At 38.8% G+C, this 27,364-nt stretch overlaps 1 protein-coding gene across 1 annotated transcript in view; it reads right to left on the reverse strand.

Annotated features, from left to right (window-relative positions):
- Positions 1-518: 518 nt before the first annotated feature.
- Positions 519-27,364, reverse strand: part of ebo (ellipsoid body open) — a 515,097-nt gene continuing 488,251 nt past the window's right edge. Inside the window, exons 19-20 of the mRNA XM_067141696.2 lie at positions 11,265-11,391; positions 519-1,559 (exon numbers count right to left, since the gene is read on the reverse strand). Of these exons, the coding sequence (XP_066997797.2) occupies positions 11,278-11,391 (114 nt within the window). The 3' untranslated portion in view covers positions 519-1,559; positions 11,265-11,277. The remainder of the gene's footprint in view (positions 1,560-11,264; positions 11,392-27,364) is intronic.

A 27,364-nucleotide genomic window follows, 5' to 3' on the forward strand; every position in this document is an offset into this window, starting at 1 on the left:
GGAAAGATGAAAGTGAGGAGCCTGACACAAGTGGAAGCAATGCCAGACTCAGCTATGAGAACCGTGGTTGCCAACCCACGCTCCCAAGTTGAGTGCCCCAGATCCCCTTCTTAGTTATCTCTTACGACAGATGGAGGATACCTTCAGTGTATACTACCACCCCCATCCACAGGTTATTTTATAGCTCCTATATCCTTTGTTTTTAGAGGAACACCCCCCCCCCCAAAAAAAAAAAATCCCTGGGTCCAGCCTTGAAAGGTTGAAACATGTTATGAAGATATTTTATAGAACTAAATTCAACTCTCAATTTTTAGTGTTTTAAGAATTAATATTTGAGAATTAACACATTATGTACTTATCCTATCATCATCACCATCATCATCATCATCATCATCGATGTGTGTGTGTGTAATATAGTACATGGCCATTGGCTGTAATGAAGGTTATTATAAATAAAATTCTACACAACACAAGTGACAGAGCATGGCGAATTTAGCTTCACTTGAATGTATGCTGACTGCTCTTCCCTACATTAAAATGAGAGGTTCTCCTCATGCACGTACGTGTAGACAGCACTATGGGGCACAGACATGATGGTCTGTTGAATACAGAATTGGCCACACATAATGAGTTTACTTTCAATCAGAGCTTTGTTTATTATGCTTCCCTACATTTATTTACACAAGCAACTACTATTTACAGACATAGGGAGTAATAAGCTATTTACTATCTTAAAAGCCCTATTTTCTAATCTGGCTAACTAAAAATACTGAAATACTTATTCACTCCAATACTGCCAAAATGCTAGGAATCTTGCTAGTCACACTAGCCTGTGAAAAACAAGCAAGGATCGCTAACATGAACTGAATAGTCATAACAACATACAGAGTTGATGAACAGTTACTGGAATGCACAAAGGAAAACAAAGAAATATAATCAAGTAAACTGGTCGTAAGTATCTATTTTACAAGTAAACTCCTCAAGAACAAATACATTTAGAGGAATTTTATAGTTCCAGCTTTGATAAATATTGAGTAAGGAAGATCCTTGAGCAAGATACCTAGACTGTGTTAGAAGCAAAGAACCAGAGCATTAAAAAAAAAATAAAAAATTATTGGATTATTAAATACAATATGGGCTCTTCCATCTAAAATATGGGAGCCAGTCATTGAGCAACACACGAAACCACTGCTAACACCCTTTTCTTCTCCCCATCTGAAAATCCTGGGTCTGTTCAATGTGGACTAGAAAATTAAGAAATTGAAAGGAGCAAAACACATACATACACGCACAGGAAGAAATAAAGGGGGGCAGGGGGGATTGCAAGTACTTCAGGATTTGTCGCATGGAGGGAACCGACACTTCTTAATTTGTTTCTGGTAATTTCCTACCCATATCCTCTCTGACAAGTATCATACCATCTATAATGAATACAATATTTCTTTGAAGAAAATTCTTCCAGGATAAATGCTCTAAAACCGCACTGCATGATCATGTCCTCCATGCTAATAAAACTTAGCATGCTAAATGATGAGTTCTTGTGAAGATCGTACCTCAGTCTGAAAACAAAGAAAGATATTGCAATTAAATTTAAAAGTTGCATACATCATACAACCAGCCCAAAAATTTAAACTAAGTTTCCTGGAAATCTAGATTTACAACAATAATTCTTTAAGAATTGTTATTTATATTGGTCCACTTTTTGAATACAAATTAGACTATCCACTTAAATATAAATGATATAGTCATGTTAATGTTATGATGTATCCACAAAGACGCATATAAAATGCTGTCAGTTGTGTACACATTTATTTACAACTTATTTTCACATTATACACACATAACCTAATCAACTGCCATCATAAACAAAACACGACTATGGTGAACAAGAAGAATGCGACTGCCATCTTGAAAAACATTTGACTATTACAATAACATGTCGTCAGAAACACCACGAGCTCACGAAAACAACTCTAACTAAACAATAACTCAACTCCATCATCAAGACAGCCTCCTTACATATGTGCCTGGCCAGGCTTTAGAGGGATATGTTACAACATATTTTCTCATGAATTCTAGAGTGTCCAATCGCATAGTTACAATGTAAGGAAGGTTCTACATAGTCTCACATTCTGGATATTACAGTGTGTTGCACAATATTGTAGTATATTATACATCATATATACAAGTAATAATAAATTATATGCAATTAATTATGAATTCTTACATTAACTAAACTCATATTAATATATATACAACACGTGTTTCATGACATAACCTAAAAAAATAATATGATTGTCCGTACCTAACTACGTAAATAATAATACTAATAAATGGATGTAAACATTTCATAGCCAAACCTCACAAGCAATAATAATAATAATAATAATAATAATAATAATAATAATAATAATAATAATAATAATAATAATAATAATTGTACTGGGAGGCTCACCTCATCCCCGTGGATTTAAATGAAGCGCCTTAAAGGAACGTTATCTATCATATAAAAATTGAAATATCTAGCACAAGAAGTTGGGGTGTTGATCAGAAGATGTCACTACTAAATGACAGAGTAATATGTTATTTTAAAGTTTCCTAAACTGACTGGATTTTTTGTTTTGTTTTGGTGTATCACTGGTTGCAACAACTATTTCAAGAAATTTGAACTTTTCTCCATAGATGTCTCTATTAAAGAACTCTGGTGCAAAGTGGAATAATTAGAGATTTAAAAATTTTTGTGTGCACAGGTTTTCTGAACTGAATGGACTTTCCATGTTTTTGATACTTCAATGTTTGCAACACTTCCTTCTCATCCTGCCAGCTTTGGAGTCTGGCCAATAACAAATTTTCTGTATTTATTTTTCAGCCAATCATAGGCTTTGGTCTGACCAATATAATGAGAGGGTGTGCCCGGATTTAGTCCAGAGCCTTCTCGAAACTTCCTCTCAGGTATAAAAGCTCTTGCTTTTTCAAGTAACTTGTCTTATTAATCGCCGAATTACTGAGTCTGCGTCTTAAGATAGGAGGCGGGGGCCTCAATTTTCGGCAGGCAGAACATCAGCTAAGGTAATGGTCAACAGTTTTTCTATCCAAGTAGTTATCTCCGCAAGCTGACCCGAGGGAAGGTTTCAATCTGTAACTATGTAACCGTCAATTTTCTAAAATGTAAACTTTCTTCTTTCTCATGTAAAACTTCATGCAAGACCTAATGACTTAAACTGTAAATTGGGGATAGAGAGTGCGTTACCCTCTCGAATTCCCCTTCAATTTATCATGAGACTATGATTTTGTTTCTGTTTGTCTCCTGTAAATCATAAAGTAACTTGTCCTTCTAGTCACTTCAGTAGTGTGGGATTAGCCTCTGCATCGTCGGGCCACAAGCCCAAGTAGGTTTTTAACCTCTTAATTTCAAGGAGCGCGAGTGTCCGCCTCCATACATTTTGTTTTTTTTGGGCCAGTAATTAAACCCCTTCATTTCCATAAAAGCCAAGTAGAATGGGTACAAAATATCCCTGTGTAAACTATTTGATATTGTCGTGTAATTTGGAGATAGTGCCTAGAGAGGCCTGAAAGTGTAAGTTCATTGAGCAAAGACACCCTTGGAAAAGTTAAAGTTTGTAAGGGTTTGGGAGCGCGGTCTCCTTGACAGAAATTGTAGAGCATTGAGGCTCTTTACTTCTAATGTAAATATATTTGTGTAATACTGAACATTATTGAATGGTGCCTTTGGAAGGCTATACCTTGTAATCTTTGGAGCAATTGCGCTCTTTATAATTGTAATCTAAAATTTCCTGTAAAACAATTGGGAGATTCGTCTCCTTGTCTGTTTGTATGCCTAACGCAACTCTTGCAATGTTGGGACCTTAGGAATTTATGAGCTTGAAGCTCAAATTGTAACTAGTCTTTTCTAGGTTATTCCTGTTTTTTTCTATTTTGTACCTAACTACCTGTACCTTAAATCTTTTTGTTTGTTAAAATTTAATATCTGAAAAGAAATATAACCTTTATTTTAAAGTTTTAAATTAATCTTTGACTCTCGTAGATAGACCATTCCAGCCCACATCTTCCTTCACCTCTGTGATCCATGAAAACTCGGTAATAATAATAATAATAATAATAATAATAATAATAATAATAATAATAATAATAATAATAATAATAATAATAAAAATCATTATCATTTGAGCTCAATATTTGTATTATTTATCCAAGGGTTAAAAACACTGTTTTGAAGTTATCTTAGTCTAGTACACTTGCGTCAGTTAGTAAGCAGTACATGTTTTGACTCTTATTGTGTCATCCTCATGAATTGAGTTATTTTGGAAGACATCTTAAAAATATGTTTCACATAAGACATGATAAAAAAAAGAAGAACACATCTGACATTTTAAAAACAACTTGCAATATCTTTGTCCTAGATGTTTGCTTCTTCTTAATTATGATGACCAATAGCGACAGTGTAAATGTGTAGTAGTCTCATACTGCAGTAAACAGAACTAATACTAGTTGAATTATAATTAACTTCTCTTATACATTATTATGGTTGGACCTTGATAACTGATGGAGCGCTTCTGTATCATAGAAAAATGTCAAGGCAAAACATTGAATATGTTGTTCAGTAGTGGCAAAATAAATATTACATATCTAATAGGACTTGATAAAGAAGTCTAGAAAGAAAGAAAGAAAGAAAGAAAGAAAGAAAGAAAGAAAGAAAGAACGAAAGAAAAACAAAACGAAATTAGTATACTAAAGAAAAGATAGAAAACAAGAAAGAAAATAAGTTTGGTATATGATAAGGCAAATGCTCACTCCCCCTTTTTGGCCTCATCAAGTGACTCAGTCAAGTGACCGCGCTGACTTTAGACTGCACAAGCAGATGGATGCTGAGAAGCGGCTGGTACTGAGGGGAGGCGGCAGTGAATTTATTTTTACTATTTTGTCAAAAGGAATGTTTACTTCTTCTGAAATTTCTTTAAGATTAAAGTTACGATTATTCCTTTTGTCAAGATGTAGACCTATATGGATATTTTCATGTATGTTGAGTAAGGCACCTTTGTTTGCTGTGTGTATAATGTCTTGGTTTATGGAAGAAAATGAGTGGTTGTAATCAGTCCTACGATCACTCATAGCAGAGAAGGTATTGTACCTCTCAACATTTATATGTTTTTTATATCAAGTTAAGAACCTTCCAGCCTGACCAATGTAACTAGCATCATATTGGGAGCATTTTAATTTGTAAAACACCAGAGTTCAGTTACTAATTTAATTGTTAAAAATATTCTGTGGTAGAATAGCTTCAAATTAGCATGGCTTGTCCTAAATGTTAAAGTTCTGCCTTTTAAATACACTATGTGATCAAAAGTATCCGGACCTGACTGATCATGACGTACAAGTTCGTGGCACCCTCCATCGGTAATGCTGGAATTCAATATGCTGCTGGCCCACCCTTAGCCTTGATGAGAGCTCCCACTCCCGCAGGCATACATTCAATCAGTGCTGGAAGGTTGCTTGGGGAATGGCAGCCCATTCTGCATGCAGCACTGCACTGAGGAGAGGTAGCGATGTCGGTCGGTGAGGTCTGGCATGAAGTTGGCGTTCCAAAACATCCCAAACGTGTTCTATAGGATTCAGGTCGGGACTTTGTGCAGGCCAGTCCATTACAGGGATGTTATTGTCGTGTAATCACTCCGCCACAGGCTGTGCATTATGAACAGGTGCTCGATCGTGTTGAAAGATGCAATTGCCACCCCCGAAGTGCTCTTCAACAGTGGGAAGCAAGAAGGTGCTTAAAACATCAATGTAGGTCTGTGCAGTGATAGTGCCACGCAAAACAACAAGGGGTGCAAGCCCCCTCCACGAAAAGCATGACCTCACCATAACACCATCGCCTCCGAATTTTACTGTTGGCACTACACACGCTGGCAGATGACGTTCACCAGGCATTCGCGATACCCACACCCTGCCATCAGATCGCCACATTGTGTACTGTGATTCGTCACTCCATACAATGTTTTTCCACTGTTCAATCATCCAATGTTTGCGCTCCTTACACCAAGTGATGCATCGTTTGACATTGACCTGCGTGATGTGTGACTTATGGGCAGCCGCTCGACCATGAAATCCAAGTTTTCTCACCTCCCGCCGAACTGTCATAGTACTTGGAGTGGATCCTGATGCAGTTTGGAATTCCTGTGTGATAGTCTGGATAGATGCCTGCCTATTACACTTGATGACCCTCTTCAACTGTCGGCGGTCTCTGTCAGTCAACAGATGATGTCGGCCTGTACGCTTTCGTGCTGTACGTGTCCCTTCACGTTTCCACTTCACTATCACATCAGAAACAGTGGACCTAGGGATGTTTAGGAGTGTGGAAATCTCGCGTACAGACTTCTGACACAAGTGACACCCAATCACCTGACCATTTTCAAAGTCTGTGAGTTCCGTGGAGCGCCCCATTCTGCTCTCTTACGATGTCGAATGACTACTGAGGTCGCTACTATGGAGTACCTGGCAGTAGGTGGCAGCACAATGCACCTAAGATGAAAAACGTATGTTTTTGGGGGTGTCCGGATACTTTTGATCACATAGTGTATGTTTGTGGTCTGATATAAGTTAGTATTACTACAAGAGAAAATGTCAAGCTCTTTTCTGGATATGAATACGATGTGATGTGACAAAATGTGTGACGGAAGTGACGTCACAAAATGTTATGTAGCAACGGTGACCTTGAGAAGTAAACGGGCTGTAGATTTGTATAAATAGTGTGTGTTGAAATAGAAAGCACTAGTGTAGAACCACGGCCAACTAGACCTACGCTGCAGCAAGTCGGCCATGGCAGTACTAACATGTAATACATGTGTAATATGAAAATCTACAGCCTTCTGTTTAGGCTATGTCTTATGGCTGGCGGTCATCTGAAATTAGCAGTCACTGATGGATGGCCATGACCAAGAGATATACTGGTACTCATGATTTCGATTTTCGTGAAGGGAAAAGTGCTTTCTTTTTTCTTTAGGCTTTTTTACCAGCATGGTGAACGGCTTATTTTTAAAATTTTATTAATTGTGTCAACAGAATTTCTACTCTATCCATTGTTGGATGCTATGGTGTTTATAGTATTTATTTATTTATTTATTATAATTTTTGTTAAATAATGGAATGTTAAAGAGTTCTGTGGATCATACTATAAGAAAGCTACTTTCTAAAGTATGATCCATAGGTATGTTTTTGTTATAGTGGAACCCAATTCTTTTCAGTTTTGACTCAGTTCATTTACAACTGTTAGTCTGCCAAGGCTAATTTATAAGTAAGTAAAATTTAGAAAATATCTGAAAAAGTGAGCATATAACAGCAAATTATTCCTGAAAAAGAAACAAAATTAAAATAGAATAACATGTTTCAGTCTTGAAAGAACATCACCAGATTCTACCAAATCATACACCCTTAACTTATGAACTGATTAACAATGAGAAGTTTACAACCACTTACATTCAAACCTGTGCACACTCTTCTAATAATTGTTGAAATGTTGTAACTTATATTAATAATGAACTCATGTGACTCTTCTCTCCTCACTATTCCACTGGTCCTAGGTGGATATGCCTGCACATCTGCGAGGAAGGGACCCTACCTAGGATGAAATCTAAACATGGCACAAACACCCAGCCCCGAGCCGGAGGAAATAACCAATGAAGGTTAAAAATCTCCAAATTATAAAAATACTAGTTCATGCTTGAAAGAGATAAAATTAATATTTAATAAATAAATAATTAATTAACTACTGTAAGAGACTGTCTTCTTTTTCAGGTGTGTTTTACATGCATTTTCATAATTTGTATCTTGTGTTTGACAGACTGGGAAAAAACTTAAAGTTTATAAAAGAATCAATCTCATTAATACTTCAGAAGAAGTATTTGCAACCTGCATATTGCCTTATTTCCAAAAGAAGGGAAGATCCTTACAATAGATTTTACACTGCTTCTCAAGGTGTTTATTCTTTTCCTCTCCTCTCCATGTGATTTCCTTGTCCCAGGGGCTAAATCAAATAATAATGCTGATCCAACAGGCATTTCTGAAGGTGAATAAACTCATTTCTTCTGTCAGGAACATATCTGTGAAAACTCAACAATGTTGGCATTTTAGTAGAAACTTCCTAATAACCCTCTTCCTCTAGGATCTGTGTTCACTTGTTGGCACACATGATTGAGGGCTATTGACTAACACAGTAAATTTACTAAAAAAGTCAAAGAACATAAAGAATGATGAAGTTGGTAAAGTAAAGGAAATTGTGAAGAACCTAGTATTTAGAATAACTTGATGTATGTTAGGTCTTTTATAATCACTATGAACCTTTTTAATGCCACTGCCAGATAAAGAATTAAGTTCAGGATATTATTAACAACTAGTCTGTGTACTGAAAATTAGTCCAGTCTCTTGACAGAAACCCAATGAATATGGTTGCACCTACGGCTGCATCTACCTGCATCACTGGGACATACAAGCCTCCCAATAGCACCAGTTCATAGAGGATTATCATTTATATATTCTAACAACAGGAAAGAACATGAGCATGCAAAACTTAGGAATGACAAGGTAAACCAAATGCAGCATGCATATTCATGCCAACTCACAGAATGGATTGGAAAGTGGAATTTTTCAAGTCGGTATCCAAACGCTGAGCGTCACTGATCCAAATCCAGAGACCAATTTTGGGAACAAAATCTGACTGGAAATAATGTGCAGTGAAATACAGTAAATGCTGGAAATATTATTCCACTCCATCCTGATCAGGATTTCTACAAGTGGTTTAAAACAAAATTTATTTTTTTAAAATTTTAAAAAATTCTCAGCAGTTACATCTTCAGCTTACAAACCAGTTCACAATTTTAAGCATGCTATGACCAATGAATACACCCAGAACATTTACTGAGAGTGTTAATATTAAGGTGACACTCCAGAGATAAATATATTTTTATCTAATGAATGGATTTTCATGAAACTTTGTGGGAATGTCACCTACATGAAAGTAGAGATACACAAACATTTCTTTAATATATAATTAATAGATGTTCCAAAATATTTTCTTTTGAAATTTTTAATTCAATTTTTTTCATGAAGTTTAATTTATATGTTAATGTAAATTCGTAATTAGGTAGATAATACCTCTTCTAAAAGCACTACGTATTGATTTTTCTGTACATAATTTTTTTAATTTTTTATTTTTTGCTAGTTGTTTTACGTCGCACTGACACAGATAGGTCTTGTGGCGACGATGGGACAGGAAAGGGCTAGGAGTGGGAAGGAAGCGGCCGTGGCTTTAATTAAGGTACAGCCCCAGCATTTGCCTGGTGTGAAAATGGGAAACCACGGAAAACCAATTTTTTTTTTTTTTGCTAGGGGCTTTACGTCGCACCGACACAGATAGGTCTTTTAGCGACGATGGGATAGGAAAGGCCTAGGAGTTGGAAGGAAGCGGCCGTGGCCTTAATTAAGGTACAGCCCCAGCATTTGCCTGGTGTGAAAATGGGAAACCACGGAAAACCATTTTCAGGGCTGCCGATAGTGGGATTCGAACCTACTATCTCCCGGATGCAAGCTCACAGCCGCGCGCCTCTACACGCAGAAAACCATTTTCAGGGCTGCCGACAGTGGGATTCGAGTGAAATAATAACATTAAGTTATTTATTAGACCACCTAATCAATACAAAATCGTCTTGGATGATTTACATAAATTTGTTAACTAGTACCTCTAATTCAAATACAACCAATAAACCCATAGCCACACCCACCGTAACATCGCTCCCTCCAATAGCCTTACACCGTTACAACACGCGCAGTAATACACTCTCTTCCTTCCCTCCCACCAATAGCAGCCCCCCTCCAATAGTTACGTCAACGCAAACAGATCCCCCTCCAGCACAAACCTTCAGTTATAACACACGTAGCAAGAAGTCTACTGTTGCAAATACTTCTAACTCATAACGTTACAAGCTATCTTTGTCACCGTCTAATGGTAAGTGCACACGATTCTACTTCAATATTTTCAAATATCTTTTCACACAATTAACTCTACGTTTCTTGCTTCCTTTTACAGATTCCACTTTTATATGCTTTTTCAACTAGAATATCTACAAACTCACAATTTACAACATTTGAACATCACTTCAAATTTTGAGATGGTCCATAGTGATCCTATTTGAAACTGTTCTTCAACTTCTATTCACCAACTTCATATCCTCAACGTGTTCTACAACTTCACCATATGCATCTGACTTTCGTCTTTTATCTTCAAGATCATGATTAACTTCGGATCTCTCGACTAACTTTGACTTTTATTCTCTCTTCTTTACTTTGATTATATACGATTTTTTGCCATCGTCTAATTATAACCGCCAGAATATCAACTTTACTTTTATGCAATCTTACTACTTGTTGTATAACAATCTGTTGTTTTATCCATTGCACTTATTTTAGCAGCCTTCTAATGTTAATTTTGTTAATACTTCCACTATTATATCTCATCACATTGTATTTTCAAACCATCATTGTTATTTTTAATGTTATTTTACTTAAAATCTCTTAAGAGATTTTAAAATTCATTTCATTACTACATGTTATTTAGACGCTTATTTTTAATTTAAGGTTAAGACTATGGCTGATGATGCCTTCAGGGAAGGCGAAACATGTACCACTATTAGTTAACAAATTTATGTAAATCATCCAAGACGATTTTGTATTGATTAGGTGGTCTAATAAATAACTTAATGTTATTATTTCAATCAAATATCATCAATACGGACCAAAAATGATATTTATTACATGTAGTGGGATTCGAACCGTACATAATTTAAATAAGGAGATATATCGTACTAATGTTTGTGTAATTTTTACGTTCTAAAATTTTGGACTTAAAGATCCCTATTACATGAAAAAATTCTGCAATAAAAAATTCCATATGCAGGTTTCTTAATATATACCATATAAATTTTGTTACATTTGGCGGAATATTATGGAAGAAAAATGGGATTCACGTGTAAAATTACAATTGGCAAACAAAGCATTATTACAGTGTTTGAATTCAGCGGAATAACTTTGTGACAAGAAAAAAGAAACTCAATCCTTTCAATTTCAGCCATAAAAGAAATTTCACCAAAATGACCAAAATATTTTTATCTCCCGAGTGTCGCCTTAATAGGTAATAAAGTTCAACCCTTTTACATTAAGAGGAAAGTTTATATGAAAACAGAATTTACTCAACTTACCAACAAAAACCTATTAGAAAGATGAAGTTCCTGCTGAACTTGCTGTAGGTAGACTGTAGTTACAAATCCGGTAGCACCGAAGGTCATTCACTAGCCTTTGAAGGTTCTGGATAAATGATGGAGCATCCTGTAAAATAATTGTGATCACTTACAAACAGCGGAATCTATTGAATTAAAATGCTAGTTGCTTTACGTCGCACCGACACAGATAAAGTCTTATGGCGACAATGGGACAAGGAAGGGCTAGGAGTGGGAAGGAAGTGGCCGTGGCCTTAATTAAGGTACAGCTCTAGCATTTGCCTGGTGTGAAAATGGGACACCACGGAAAACCATTTTCAGGGCTGCCGACAGTGGGGTTCGAACCTACTATCTCCCGAATGCTGGATACAGGCCGCACTTTAGCGACTGCAGCTATCGAGCTCGGTGGAATTAAAATGAAAAGTGCAAGAGTATAACATGGCACTACAAATATGACCATGTGATTCTATTCATTTTAGAGGACTGAACGCCATGAAAGTGATACCAAACTAGAGCTAGTGGATTAATTCAAGTTCTTAGGTTGCATAGAGTATTCTCCCACAGTGGCAGTATACTGAAAGCAAAGCTAATGAAGTGAGTTTGCAGTTACAATCTACTCAACTTTATAAGAAGTTACTTCACAGAGCAAATTTTTTTGTTTGCTAGTTGTTTTACGTCGCACCAACACAGATAGGTCTTACGGCGACGATGGGACAGGAGAGGGCTAGGAGTGGGAAGGAAGCAGCCATGGCCTTAATTAAGGTACAGCCCCAGCATTTGCCTGGTGTGAAAATGGTAAACCACGGAAAACCATTTTCAGGGCTGCCGACAGTGGGGTTCGAACCTACTATCTCCCGAATACCGGATACTGTTAGGCATAGATATCAAGGATAATTTAATAAAAATAGGTGGTTTTTTATTAAATTATCCTTGATATCTATGCCTAACGTCATCTTCAATACGGAACAATAATGAGAGTTGTTACTTGTAATACTGGATACTGGCCGCACTTAAGCGACTGCAGCTATCGAGCTCGGTACAGAGCAAATTAAACTTATAGTGGCCATCTAAAATGGTGAAGTAATGTTGTGTGAATTGGGGACAGTAAACAAATCCAGGAGAGTAAAAAAATCAGGAACATTGGATATGAGAGGCAGGGGAAGGCCTAGAAGGTTTTAAAAGCTTTCATTAAAAGGTAAAAGGGAATTAGCTATGGTTGCGAATCACAGAGGTATATACTGTAGTTCATTCACAGATGTTTGTAAACAGTGGTATGCTGAAAATGGACAAGTAGGACCAGCCTAGTTTCCCAACATGTTTTATAATAGCTCTTCACAGTTAAAATTTTCAATACTTTATTACTATTCTAAGTACGTGAGCTGTTGGAGTCCACACCTCTCTGCATGTTCCCGAAGTCCCTACCGCCCACTTCATCGAATGAATTCAGGTTGCAAAGGTTCTACTTATAAACAGAACTCCCTTGTAACTGGTCCTTACATGCTGCAAATGTGTTCTTAATTAGTGATGTTCCATCGTAAGAAACTTGAATTTTCCCATAATATTTCAATTTTTCAATTAAGTAAGCAGCTAAAGATGGATATTTTGAAGGATAATGCTGAGAATGACACAAATAGGGATATTATGAAGTGATTAACTGCTGCATGTATGCTGCTTACTGCCCAGACAAGATCTTTAGTTTACAAATCACAATGCATGTGAGGATTTACTAAACTGGGGAAATTACATTCAATTCTTCAAAATGCTAGCAAAATAGGACAGTAAATTAGATACTCATCTGAAAAAAGGTGCTTAAGGGAACTCCAAAACAAAATTTGTAGTAATATAATTGAGAGTACTGGCATACTTCTTTTCACAAGAGATTAATCCTGATGTAAACAAATAGGCACCTTGCCTTTGCAAGTGGACACAGACATAGTTCATTGGAGAAGCAACCATCGCACTCACTCGACTGTATGCGAACTCGAAGAAAAGTAGTATGTCACATTAATTTTATTTTATTACATTTAGAGAGTTTGGAAGAGTACATAATCAAATTAAAACACGGTTATCATACATACTGGTGTATGTAGGTAATCCCAAAAGTAACGTCTCCTATTTTTTTATAAATACCTAGACCTGTGTACTTCTACAATGGTTTACATCACTTTACAGCTTGAACATTTAGCTATTTTTCTACATAATCACCATTTCGGTCGATGCATTTTTGTGGACGCTGTGACAGTTTTTGTATACCTATGTTATACCAGCTCGCCACCATACTGTTCAGGAAGTTGTGAACCTCATCTTTCACCTCGTCGTCAGTGCTCTATCACTTTCCAGACAAATGTTCTTTCAACTTAAGGAACAAGTGATAGTCACTGGGCGCAAAGTTGGGACAATAGAGGGGTGATGCTGTTCCACTGAAACTGTTGTAGGAGAGCAATGGTTTGCCGGGCGACGTGCAGGCGAGCGTTGTCATGGAGAATGTTTACGCCCTTGCTCAACATTCCCCTTCTCCAGTTCTGAATTATCCGTCTGAGTTTTTTCAGGGTCTCACAGTACCTATCAGCGTTAATTGTGGTCCCAGCGGGCATAAAATCGACCAACAATACCCCTTTTCAATCAAAAAATACAGTTGTCATGACTTTACCGGCAGACAGTGTTTGCTTGAACTTATAACTAATTTGTACTTAATTATAATTGTAATATTAAGTAGTAAAATATGTTAACAGGAAGACATTTGTGAACACAATGAACAAATTAACATTTAAAATAATCATGTTAAAATTGGAATAGACATTAATTCTATTAACACTGATCTCCAAAACATGGTAAATCCCAACAACAATGAAAAGATTTGGCTAAAATTCCCATAAATTTCTTCGTTTTTACTAACTTAATTGTTAATGAGCTATTGTATTGTGCTGCTTAAAATTTGAGTCATAAACCTTGTTAAAAATCAATAGTATCTGAGGCTTAAAAGTCATAATGTACATGTTGAAATAGTGAGAATTGTTCTACGTCTCGTATTAATTTGACGCTTGCTGCAATAATCTACTGATTGTGAACGGCTAGGTACATCTTGTTGGTTGTTTCCCCGAACTAGTCTTGAATTGACAAGTTGACATGTCGCTTGGTAGTTGTTTGTTTTCTTTTTAGGAGCTTGGTCAAAAGGGACTTCAAATCTGAGAAACTGGATCTTGATGTACACTGACTGACAGAGCAAATGCAACACCAAGAAGGAGTGGTCAGAACTTTATGCCAATTGCAGGGTAGACTGACGTCACTGAGGTATGCTCATGATGTGAAATGCGCCGCTGTGCTGCGCACGTAGCGAACGATAAATGGGACACGGCGTTGGCGAATGGCCCACTTCGTACCGTGATTTCTCAGCCGACAGTCATTGTAGAACGTGTTGTCGTGTGCCACAGGACACGTGTATAGCTAAGAATGCCAGGCCGCCGTCAACGGAGGCATTTCCAGCAGACAGACGACTTTACGAGGGGTATGGTGATCGGGCTGAGAAGGGCAGGTTGGTCGCTTCGTCAAATCGCAGCCGATACCCATAGGGATGTGTCCACGGTGCAGCGCCTGTGGCGAAGATGGTTGGCGCAGGGACATGTGGCACGTGCGAGGGGTCCAGGCGCAGCCCGAGTGACGTCAGCACGCGAGGATCGGCGCATCCGCCGCCAAGCGGTGGCAGCCCCGCACGCCACGTCAACCGCCATTCTTCAGCATGTGCAAGACACCCTGGCTGTTCCAATATCGACCAGAACAATTTCCCGTCGATTGGTTGAAGGAGGCCTGCACTCCCGGCGTCCGCTCAGAAGACTACCATTGACTCCACAGCATAGACGTGCACGCCTGGCATGGTGCCGGGCTAGAGCAACTTGGATGAGGGAATGGCGGAACGTCGTGTTCTCCGATGAGTCACGCTTCTGTTCTGTCAGTGATAGTCACCGCAGACGAGTGTGGCGTCGGCGTGGAGAAAGGTCAAATCCGGCAGTAACTGTGGAGCGCCCTACCGCTAGACAACGCGGCATCATGGTTTGGGGCGCTATTGCGTATGATTCCACGTCACCTCTAGTGCGTATTCAAGGCACGTTAAATGCCCACCGCTACGTGCAGCATGTGCTGCGGCCGGTGGCACTCCCGTACCTTCAGGGGCTGCCCAATGCTCTGTTTCAGCAGGATAATGCCCGCCCACACACTGCTCGCATCTCCCAACAGGCTCTACGAGGTGTACAGATGCTTCCGTGGCCAGCGTACTCTCCGGATCTCTCACCAATCGAACACGTGTGGGATCTCATTGGACGCCATTTGCAAACTCTGCCCCAGCCTCGTACGGACGACCAACTGTGGCAAATGGTTGACAGAGAATGGAGAACCATCCCTCAGGACTCTGTACCTCGACGTGTTTCTGCGTGCATCGCCGCTCGCCGCGGTCCTACATCCTACTGAGTCGATGCCGTGCGCATTGTGTAACCTGCATATCGGTTTGAAATAAACATCAATTATTCATCCGTGCCGTCTCTGTTTTTTCCCCAACTTTCATCCCTTTCGAACCACTCCTCCTTGGTGTTGCATTGTCACTGTCAGTCAGTGTATTATCCTTTATGACAACCTTTGTGTGTTGGTGCTGTAACAAAAGAATATGCGTGAGAATGTTGTTTGTTGTTATGCTGTCCTGTGATCGTTGTATTGATGTGCTTCACTTATCCCTTTGCCTGCTGCTATGATGCCTCGCGGTGCTTGGTGCAGCACGGTGACTGATTGCTTTCGTGTTTCTGCTTCTTGTGTTATACGTATGAAGAAGCTGTTGTGGCGGGTGGGTAGGGGTCTTCTGGCACATATTACTGCTTCCATATGCAGTTTAAACAATCTGTACACCCACTGTAGTCCAACAGGTTCAGCAGATTTTATCATTTCCACACTAATTTCATCCATCCCTGGTGCCTTCCTCATTTTCATTTTATGGACTGTTAATTCCACCTCTAACATTGTTATATCTTCTACTGTTGATTAATCATGCCATCCTACTACTACCTCCTCTACACAATTTATCAAAATAATCCTTTCATCCTCTTTTTATTTCTTCTGGATGTGTTGTCAAGTCTCCACATTCCTCTTTCATCAGCTTTATTTAAACTCTTTCTTTGCTATTACTTTGTATAATTCCATACAGCATTCCTTTACTGCCAGCTCTATCCATTTCCATCTTTTGTGTACATTGTTCCCATCTTCTTTTCTTCTCTTACCAATTTCTTACATTTCTTTTACTATGAAGATACTTCTTTTTGGTTTCTCCTTTTTTAAAATCTCTATTCCATTCTTGCCATGCTTTCTTCTTTTCTTTCACTGCTTCTCTCAGCTTCTCATTCCACCACGGAGTCTCCTTTTCTTTAATTCTCGTTGATGCCCTACCACAGGCACTCCCTGCCCCACTTACAAATGCCGTTTTGAAGTTGGACCAATCATCTTTCATATTTCCTACTTCAGTAACTGGAATTCGTTGTTTCAGTCTCTCCAGAAATTCTTCCTGTATATTCTTATCTTTTAATTTCCACACTTTTATTATCTGTTATCTCCTTTAATTTTTACATTTTTCTCCACCCTCTTTTTTGCTATCACAACATTATGGTCTCCATCAAATGGTTTTCCTGGCAAAGCTCATACATCAGAGGTGCCAACATTAGAAGTGGATTATCAGTAATGGCCCTCTGCCCACGAGAAAAATGTTCAGTCAAGTCTAAAGCATGCCCTTCCCTCTAGCAATCTATTCAAAAGTATATCATATTACACAACATTTGCACACAGTCTGTTAGTTCTGTGATAAAACATTCCTTGTAGCTTGTTTCTCACACAGCAGCTGCTTTTCGGTATAGTTTTTCTTGAAGCATCCTTCCCACTGTGATGACATTGTCGTCTTGTGAACCATAAGCGATTCCAGTGCAGATGTGCTTAATGTAGGCCTCACTTCTTTCTTAATCTTTGTCAACTGTCAGGTACACTTAACACAGCAAATACAACATTACTGAAGGATTTATAGTGGAGAAGAGCAGCGCCTGAGCTCCCTCATTCACAATTAATTTTACAATACTTATGGGTGTCAAAAGGAAGTCACAATCCAATACGTATCGTTGCCAACTCATAAGCATTGAAATAAGGATGATTTAGGAGAGGCTCGAAAGGATTGAACATTTTTCCTTCTTTTCTTTTCTTTTTTCGTAGAAAATTATTTTTCGTGATAATGTCAGCTTTACAAGTTATAAATCTCATTGTAAAACCGTATTGGATTTCAGAATATATGTCAGCTTTTCCGTAATAATTTCTTCTTTGACCATAATTCCGTAATCATGAGGTGAAATCCATAATAATTATGGACAATCCATAATAGTTAGCATCTCTTACATGCATCAACTGTCTGTGATTTGTCCTTTCCACCAGAAAGTAATCAATTACTGAATATATCCTTTTGTCACATCAGCCATATCTTGTCATTTTTTTGCTGTTTTTCTTCTGAAACCATGTGTTGCCCACAGTCATTCCATTCCTCTCACAAAACTCAACTAGTTTCTCTCCTTCTTCATTCCTTATCCCATATCTGTATGGTCCAATTACTTCTTCCTTTCCTTGTCTTTCTTTTCCCACCTGCGAATTTAAGTTTTCCATTATAATCACTTCCACATCAGTTACCTCCTTTAGTAGTTTCTCCAGGAATTTCTCAATATCCTCCTCTTTGTTAGCTGTCTATAGTGCATACACTTGTATGAAGTCCTTCACTTCGTTCCTCATTGTCATTCTAATTTTCATTACCCTGTCACTGATGTACTCTACCATATCCATATACTCCTCCAGCTGTTTTGAAATTATCAGGCCACATTATTTTTTGCTTTTCAGCCACCACTCCAGTATAGTGTATAACTTTCCTCTTTCTCTTCTTTCCTTTCCCCTTCCATTTAACTTCGCTCAACCCCATCATTTCTATACCCTCCTTATGCCAATCTTGTCAGGGTCATATGGTCGATTATGCCCACCTTCATGATGTTGGTTATTAGTTGCCCATGTTTCACAGTTCCCCCAGTACCCAAGGAACTGCGTGTCGCATGCAGGGTACGCCCTAACCTTTTCCGAGGCAAATTTAGAAGTACCATATTATAAATAATCTATTATTACAGTGGGATTACCACTCCCAGAGGAATTTTATACCTACTGCCAGGTGTAACATTATCCCACTCATCAGGAGTACTGACACCTTTGGCAACCGCTTTACTGAGGTACAGACGTTGTTGGCAGGAGAAAGTTCCTGCGTATTACCTGCCTTGGGACTGGGGTCCTCTTCCGGCATCTAAACCAGTGACTATGTTCTCCTTTCTGGTGAATTTATGTGTCATTTCCTACAAAAAAGGCCTCATCTGGCCTCCAAAGGGAGGACTTCTCCGCCCGCAGCCGTTGGTCCCTCCTTTCGGAGACAGTCGCGGACAGTACCATCTACTGTCACATACGGCAGCAGGATGATCCTGCATCACAGATGCTTGTGAGGACAAAAAATCTAAGGATTGTGCTGTGTGTTCTAACAGGAAGGTGAAATTCAAATTTAAGAACTTCATTAAGTATCCATATTGAACCAAGAATAGAATAGGAACAAACCAATGGGTCCATTTTTCAATACAAAACAATGCTACAATATTCAAATCACAACATTTTAAGGAAGGTGAAAGGAGGCAGAAAGGCAACATCATTTTATTGTGAGACCTGTCCAGGGAACGCAGGACTGTACACGAAGAAATGCTTCTGGAAGTACCACACTTGGAAAAAATATTGCTGATAATTTTGTGAACTTTATGGATAATAAAGAAATGTGCTCATATTTTTAATATAAAAATTCAGCTTCTTAGTACTTCCTTTCCATATTGCCTAATGTTAAATTGGACCTGTACAGGATGCAGGCAGGAAATGAATTGTACCTGAAAGGGTTAAAGTGTTTAGACCTCCAATGTATCAAAGATATGATCAAATTGTGGCATTCTGTGGTCAGACAAATGGTCTGAAATCATCTGTAAAAAAGAAATGTGCAAATCCAGTTATCATTCATTGTTATACACAGAAATATAACTTAGATCAATCGCAGTCTGTAAACTACATAGAACAATGTAAAATATTTATGACATTGTGACATTCTGTGGTTTTCTACTGTTCTTTACCCATTCTTCAGAGCATGTTAATACACCTGCTGAATCAAAGGTCAAGAAAAGTTTTCTATTTGTTGCTAAAACAACGGTGAATTACAACTCATGAATTGTAAATCACCAACATCATGTTTCTGGCCTTTTCTCAATTTATTGAGGTCAGCACTTCATGTGTATTTGTCCCAGTTTTACAGCCCAATGTCTTTCCTAATGCAAACCTATGTGGAGGGATATAATGTTGGTAGTTGGTAGTGTGGCTGGCCCCGTGGTGTAGGGGTAGTATGCCTGCCTCTTACCTGGAGGCCCCAGGTTCAATTCCTGGCCAGGTCAGGGATTTTTACCTGCATCTGAAGTGGTTCGAGGTCCACTCACATACCTGCCAACTTTACAAAACCAAAAATCAGGAGATTTTGATACGAAAATCAGGAAAAATAACGAGATACAATTGGTCAAAACTGCTTACCGGTATTCTACATGTCTTGCACAATACAGTACTATGATATTTTTATAACACTTACTGTTTCAAAGCCCAACTGTTCTTATAACGAGGCTACAAATTACACATCTCTATTACCTCACAGGAAGTATGTGAATGAGATGATCGGTCTCTGACAATCTTTCCAAAAATAGTATGAACTCATGCTCCACACGTGTGAATCAGTCATGCACTTATATGCCATTACTTAGCAAATGTATAGATTAATATATTGCATCAAGCTTAGGTGCATTTATGCAAAGCGCAATGCTATTTGTATCAAATAACTATGTGTTGTACCCATGCTTCACAACGGAATTCTCAGAAAGACTGTCCTTATAGTTTTCCCAACTGAAGTCAACATAGGTCATTACAATGATGTCAGTATGAATGTCATGATTAAAAGTAATGCTGTCATATGAAATATTCGATAAAATGAAAAAAAAAAAAAAACGCACATTTTCTCACTTTTAAAGAAAAGTACTACAGTGTCGATCTAACAGTTCAAAGTTCCAGAGGCAGAATGACCAGGCCGCAGACAGCCGCGAACACTGTGCCATTATTCCATTTAAGATGATGCTTGTTGTTTAAAGGGACCTAACACCTAGGTCATCGGCCCTTAATGGTACAAAATGAGATGAAATGTAATGACAATTTAAAAGTCCAAAATCATCCAATGACCAGAATTCAAAACGTGATGACGAAGAATGAATGGATGGATATAAATTTAAAACAATCAGTGGATCCAACCCGCAACGCCCCACATTCCCGGAAACTAGCGTTAATCAATAGTATTACTGGCCAAGGGACTGCTTCTAGAGCACAATCCTGAATCGATGGTGGCTGTAGTCTAAAGGGGTCCAAAATCCAGGACATCAGCCCCTCATAATGGTACTTATCGCTAGGAAAGTAGAACCATGGTATTTGCCATGTTGCAGTACTAATTAAAAGTAGCACAGACTCTCAGTATTCCACACATTATGGTACTACTCACAGGTAATATAATGCGCACATGTAACACAGATCTATGGTGTTTCTCACATTGCGGCGCCATTTACAGGCAACGCAAACCTACATGGTATTCCTCACATAGGTTTACTAATCACAGGGACTCGTACTATCCCGTGGTGTTCCTTACATAGTGGGTACTAATCATAGGCAAGGCAGACCCACGGTGTCACTCATAGAGTGGTACTAATCACAGGTACTGAAAAACTCACCCTGATTCACACACTGTCGCTACTCATCACAAACCTATTGTGTACCTGACGTAGTGCTACTACACGCAAGTAAAAGCGACCCATGGTGTTCTCCGCGTGGTGGTACTAATTATAAGTAGTCTCATGGTTCTAATTCAAACAGTCCTAGGTCGCCCCTTTTAGTCTCCTCTTACGACTGGCAGGGGATACCGTGGTTGTATTCTTCGCCTGCCTTCCCCCCACCCACAGGGGGGGTGTGTTTGGTCCGTGAGAGCTATTCTATTTAGCTCAAGTCCGCCCACAAGCCCATTAGGACCCCCCCTATCCACCACCTGGAACATGCCACGTGGGAGCATCACCTCTCCCCCTGCTATGCCAGTGTAATAGGTTCATAGTTATTCCATTTAAGTGTGCGCACTGCTCATTCCAATCACTGCCTCAGAGTAGGGATCGAATAGCTGGAATACTATGATGATCCAGTGTGTTATGTACCAGTAGTATAAGAACATTTATGAACCAGAGGAATGGCATGCTAAAGAAGGGAGAGATCTCACTCCCCAGCTACTTCCCATCAATATTCAGGCAGGCTGTTATACTAGGTACGCAGCAGTAATCCCATATATCTGAGATAAATGGCAGCAGAATACACAAAGCACAATGTAATGTTATTGTTGATCAATTTTATGAGCTGTCTATATTGCAGGCCTTCACATTTAGTTTTCTTCCGACTCTGTGATATTAGAGCATCTAATATAAAGTAAGTCCTCCTTTCTTTTATGACTCCCTCTTGTGTTATTATTCAGCGATCGTTCCTTCATGATGTTGTTCTTATTCTTATAATCATCTTCACAATATTATTATAGTCGGTACGGTAAAACTTAATAAGACATAAATAATCAGAAATTGTACTCTCTAATTAAAATTAAATTTTGGCACCTTCCCCTAAACTACCATTTTGAACATGGTGAATACAGTTATTTATAGTGTCAACTATAGTTCCTTATTCCTCCACTTTACATACCGATTTTCATTAAATTCTGTTCACCCATTTTCTCGTACCTCAGCGCTGATATGGACTTAGCAACAAAAATCCAAATTCATGAATATCTCTGTTATCATAACCAGGACAGTAAAATGTATAAGACATGATAGGGAATTTAATAATATATAACTTTAATTATGTAGTATTTATCATAGGGTCAATAATAACAAATATGTGAGAATTAAATTTTAGGCCATTCCCCGAACTACCATTTCACTCAGCGTGAACACAATTATTTATGACCTAGATTGTAGCGACTTATTCCCCGACTTTATATACCAATTTTCATTCAATTCTCTTCAGTCGTTTTCTCGTGATTCGCGTATGTACATACATACATGCGTACATACAGACATACATACATTACGGAAAATTAAAAGGTGCAATTCTTCTTGTGGCTATGGTCATGACCAGTACAGAAATATCATTCTTTTTAAATTCTGAGCAATGCACAGACACACTTATTTTATATATATTGAAATAAATTAAAATGAGTCAGAATTGTCTCCAAATGGCTCCTAAAATCTCTAGAAAAGTCACTAGTCATTATCATTGGAATTCCGTCACTAAATTACTAAAAAAAAGACAATTTCTAGCGATTAGTCTTTAGAATCAACTAGACTGATGTGAATGAACACAAACATAGCACGCGAGAACGAGAGATTGACGATCGATATACGCGCCACGATATACAGGTTTCAATAAACATCGCACATTCGCACACATTTCTCGCATTAAGGAACATTTTGTTGGAAAGCGACCAATGGGTGAAGGACCTCCGGCCAATGGCGTAAAAAAGCTGAAATGGAGGGATCTGAAAACAAATGTTTGAAGTTCACCAAAAAAATAAGCTAAAATCAGGAGAAATAATAGAATAATCGGGAGGCGGTAAAAACTGTCGAAAATAGGGAGTCTCCCGCCTAAATCGGGAAAGTTGGCAGGTATGCACTCAGCCTACGTGATTTCAATTGAGGAGCTACCTGACGGTGAAATAGCGGCCCCGGTCTAGTAAGCCAAGAATAATGGCCAAGAGGCTTCGTCGTGCTGACCACACCACATCTCGTAATCTGCAGGCCTCTGAGCTGAGCAGTAGTTGCTTAGTAGGCAAAGGACCTTTAGGGCTGAAGTGCCACGGGGTTAGGTTAGGTTAGTTGGTAGTGTGGTATGTTGTGTTTCGACGAAGATGTACACCAGGAATTCAATGCGGAACCTTCTGAACCAAACGCCACCACATTGACCTTTCAGTCAAGGAGCCCAACAACTCAAAAATCGTGAAAAGTGTATACAAAAACCAAGTGGAACTCATCAGCTTCTTTGACAATGAAGCTTTCATGACTGCGAGAAGGTGTGCATCACCACTGAAGAATTTTGATGTTTCTGTTGGAGATTTTCAACTATATCATATTGTGAACAAATGAATATTATCCACACCTACACTGAAGATGTTAAGTATTGTACCCAAAAACTTAAGGAAACATTTTGTCACCTACGAGAAACAAAATAATTTTGAACGTGTACACTACAAAGTAAAAAATAAAAATGTTGAAGCCCCTAAAACTGATGATGAGAAGACGATTCAGAAAATTTTGGTATTTGATTTTTACTACTGTAAAATGAAATCATTGACCCTGTATTTGCTCAAATGAAATATCGAGAAAGATTGTAATTTCTTGAGCTAGTGGACTCTAAAAGTTTCAAAGCTTCAAAACAATAAGTTGTGATCAGTTCTTTTCATCATTTACATCAAACTACAACAGTCTTATTAATTTTGATAAATTGTGAATTACATTTGTTTGTTGTATTTATCTACTATTTGATTTACGTTGCACAGACACAGACAGATCTTATGGTGAAGATATGATAGGAAAGGACTAGGATGGAAGTTACAGTGGTCTTAATTGTGATACAGCCCCAGCATTTGCCTGGTGTGAAAATGGGAAACCATGGAAAACCATCTTCAGGCTGCCGACAGTGTGATTCAAACCCACTATCTCCCAAATGCAAGCTGGCAACTACACGACTCATACGGCATAACCACTCCCTTGGTGTTTTTATTTTCAACAGCAAAAGCCATTCAACTTCCCCCAAGTAAAGGCTGCCTGGAAGACAAAGCATTTCAAAGAAACATGTCTTTATTGTATTATACTCTCTCACCATCTTAATGTATTAATCAAGATGGTGAGAGAGTAATGTATTCTAGCAGAGAGAGAGAAGCTATTCTGAATGTCACCCACAACTGTTATACAAATCATTCCTCAGAAATAGAATTAAGCCCTTTATAGCCACCAAGGCCACCACGGTCATAAATTTGTCATGCAATCTGAATAGCTAACAGAACTGTGCAAATCTGGCTAATATTGCTGTTATTGAACCTCTTGCTCCAACCATGACACCCACTACTTTTCTAGATGTTAACATTTTTCTGTACAGTATAGTATTGTGGGTTCTTTATGAACACTTGCTGTTAGATTTTTCAAGAAAACAGTGACTGATATTATGAAGTTTCTAAATAAAACTAAGTTAGGAAATGAAAGTTTTCAGAAATATAAATTCTCTTGATAGAAATGCATATAAACTTTCAAACTCTGTGCAAGGAAAGACTTTCCACACATTCAGAGATATCTATTGAAAAATATTTCCTTAGAAAACAGCAAAGGAAAAAACTTCAGCGAAGCTATCACTGAGAAAAGGCGACAGGAGAATTTCACTCGCCTAGAAATGATAGTGTTTTTTATTTTTTATTATTAACTTATTTATATATTTAAGAAGTTACCATATCTCAATCTTAATAAAATCATTTAAATACTCACCGGTATTTCTACAACTGTATTCTATCATAAGATGCATTTTTGTTCATGTCCAGCCTGTCGTTAAAAAAAGTGAAAGAACATTTTCATATTTGGTTGTAGCCACAGAATGGCGACCGGGGGAGGGGAGAGAATCTCTCTATCTACAACCTATAGTCTGCTTTACGTCACACCGACAATGATAGGTCTTATGGCGATGATGGGATAGGAAAGGGCTAAGAGGGGAAGGAAGCAGCCGTGGCCTTAATTAAGATACAGCCCCGGTATTTGCCTGGTGTGAAAATGTGAAATTAAGGAAAACCATCTTCAGGGCTGCCAACAGTGGGGTTTGAACCCACTATCTCCCAAATGCAAGCTCACAGCTGTGCACCCCTAACTGCATGACAAACTCACTCAGTAGGGGAGAGAGTGAATGTTTGCTTGTTCTTCTGAAGAAAGAAACAGCAAGCATGATTAAATAAGTCTGAGAAGTAGCCTATATCTGTATTTGTCATTGTAATATGTTCAGTAACCAGTGATGGGAAGAGTACAAGAACAAAGTAAATGGGCTAAGTTGAAGTTACCAGAGAAATATTTTCTCAATTACAATTAAAAATTACTTTTTCAACAAATAATCAGTAAAATTACAATTACAATTATTTTACTGAACGCTAGTCAAAAGGAAATCACAGACATTTTTCCCTCTCGCAAAATACAAATTTTGCAAGGAAAATATATTAATTTTGTGTGTTTCTTTAGCATAGAGACATTAAGTGACTGTCGTCACTAGGGTCTCTAGGTGAACCTACCGTGATTATATGCACAGTGTGGCCAACAAGTGCTTAATTCTGACTGGCTCCGCCATCTGTTTGCCAAATGTTCTGTCAGCTGATTTATACGTATGTAATCTGCATAGCATAAGATCATTCTTGATGATGATGATGATGCTTGTTGTTTTAAGGGGCCTAACATCGAAGGTCATCGGCCCCTAATGGAACGTGATGGACGACATGATACATGATATTTAAAATTTTAAAATATATCCACTGACAAGAGTTAAAAAAATGGTGATGAAAAAATGAGTACGAGATTAAAACAGCAGTGGATCTAATTCACAATGCCTTATTTTCTAATAAAATAAGAGAAAATACAGGGAGAAAAGGAATAAGGCATTGCCTGGTGGTGCATATATATATATATACTTCATTTACATGAGACATTAAAATAACACATTAAAATACGCAACACAAAGTAAAATGAAGTCAACTGGATAAAAGCGCAATTGAAACAAATACACGAGGACAAAGGACATCACAAGACACGATAAAACAGACCACTATCCCTCATAAAGCGGATGACGAGGTCTGCTAACTGCTCGTCATCTCGCAAGATAAGGGAGATGGTACCCGGAAGGTTAAGACTACGGCGAAGATCAACCAGGTCCATACACTCCGTAAGGATGTGTACCACGGTAAGATGGTCGCCGCAGGTACACACCGGAGGGGGTTCTCCTTTCAAAAGATGCGAGTGAGTTACGATACCGTGGCCGATCCGAAGACGACATAATACCACGGCTTCCCTCCGCGAAGCCTGAAGGGAAGTCCTCCATACCTTCGTTGTTCCTTTTATCGCTCTCAGCTTATTGGGAAGTGGAATGGCCTGCCACTCCATCTCCCAATGAGACATGACCAGATGTCTCAGCTGAGAACGAATATCACTTGCTGGAACCTTGAAAGGCAATGGGGGCAGTGTAACTGCCTCCTTGGCAGTCTGATCTTCTAACTCGTTTCCCTCGATGCCCATGTGGCTTGGAAGGCACAGAAACGTAATTCTCGTGCCGGCATCCGAACACCCGGCCAGCAGGTCCTGGATCCGCTGCACCAGAGGGTGCCGAGGGAAACAGGTATCAATAGACTGGGGTGAACTCAAGGAGTCAGTACACACAAGAAAGTGTCGGCGCTCATTGTACAGTGCGTACCGCAAAGCTCTACAGATAGCATAGAGCTCTGCTGTGTACACACTACAGGTTTCTGGGAGAACGAAAAGAAACCTATCATTGTCGACAACGAACGCACAGCCCACCTTCGTGTCTGTCCTTGAACCATCCGTGTAGACGACGACTGAACCTGGATAGCGGCCAACGACAGACAGGAAGAGCCTCCGATAAATCGAAGGGTCCGTGTTCTCCTTCGGGCCAGTGTGTAGGTCCAGGATTATTTCAGGTCACCGTACTACCCACGGAGGTACCCCACTTGGTTGTCTGACAAGGCAAGGAACCGAAGGTACGTCAAACAATCTGTAACTGCTATCCAAACGTATTCCAACCGGCCGCGTTGCTCAGGGACGAGCGGCGTACAGCAAACGGTTGCCATTGTTGAAAACGCTAGGATA

This window comes from Anabrus simplex, chromosome 2, assembly GCF_040414725.1.
Source record: "Anabrus simplex isolate iqAnaSimp1 chromosome 2, ASM4041472v1, whole genome shotgun sequence".
In the NCBI taxonomy this organism is placed as follows: domain Eukaryota; kingdom Metazoa; phylum Arthropoda; class Insecta; order Orthoptera; family Tettigoniidae; genus Anabrus; species Anabrus simplex.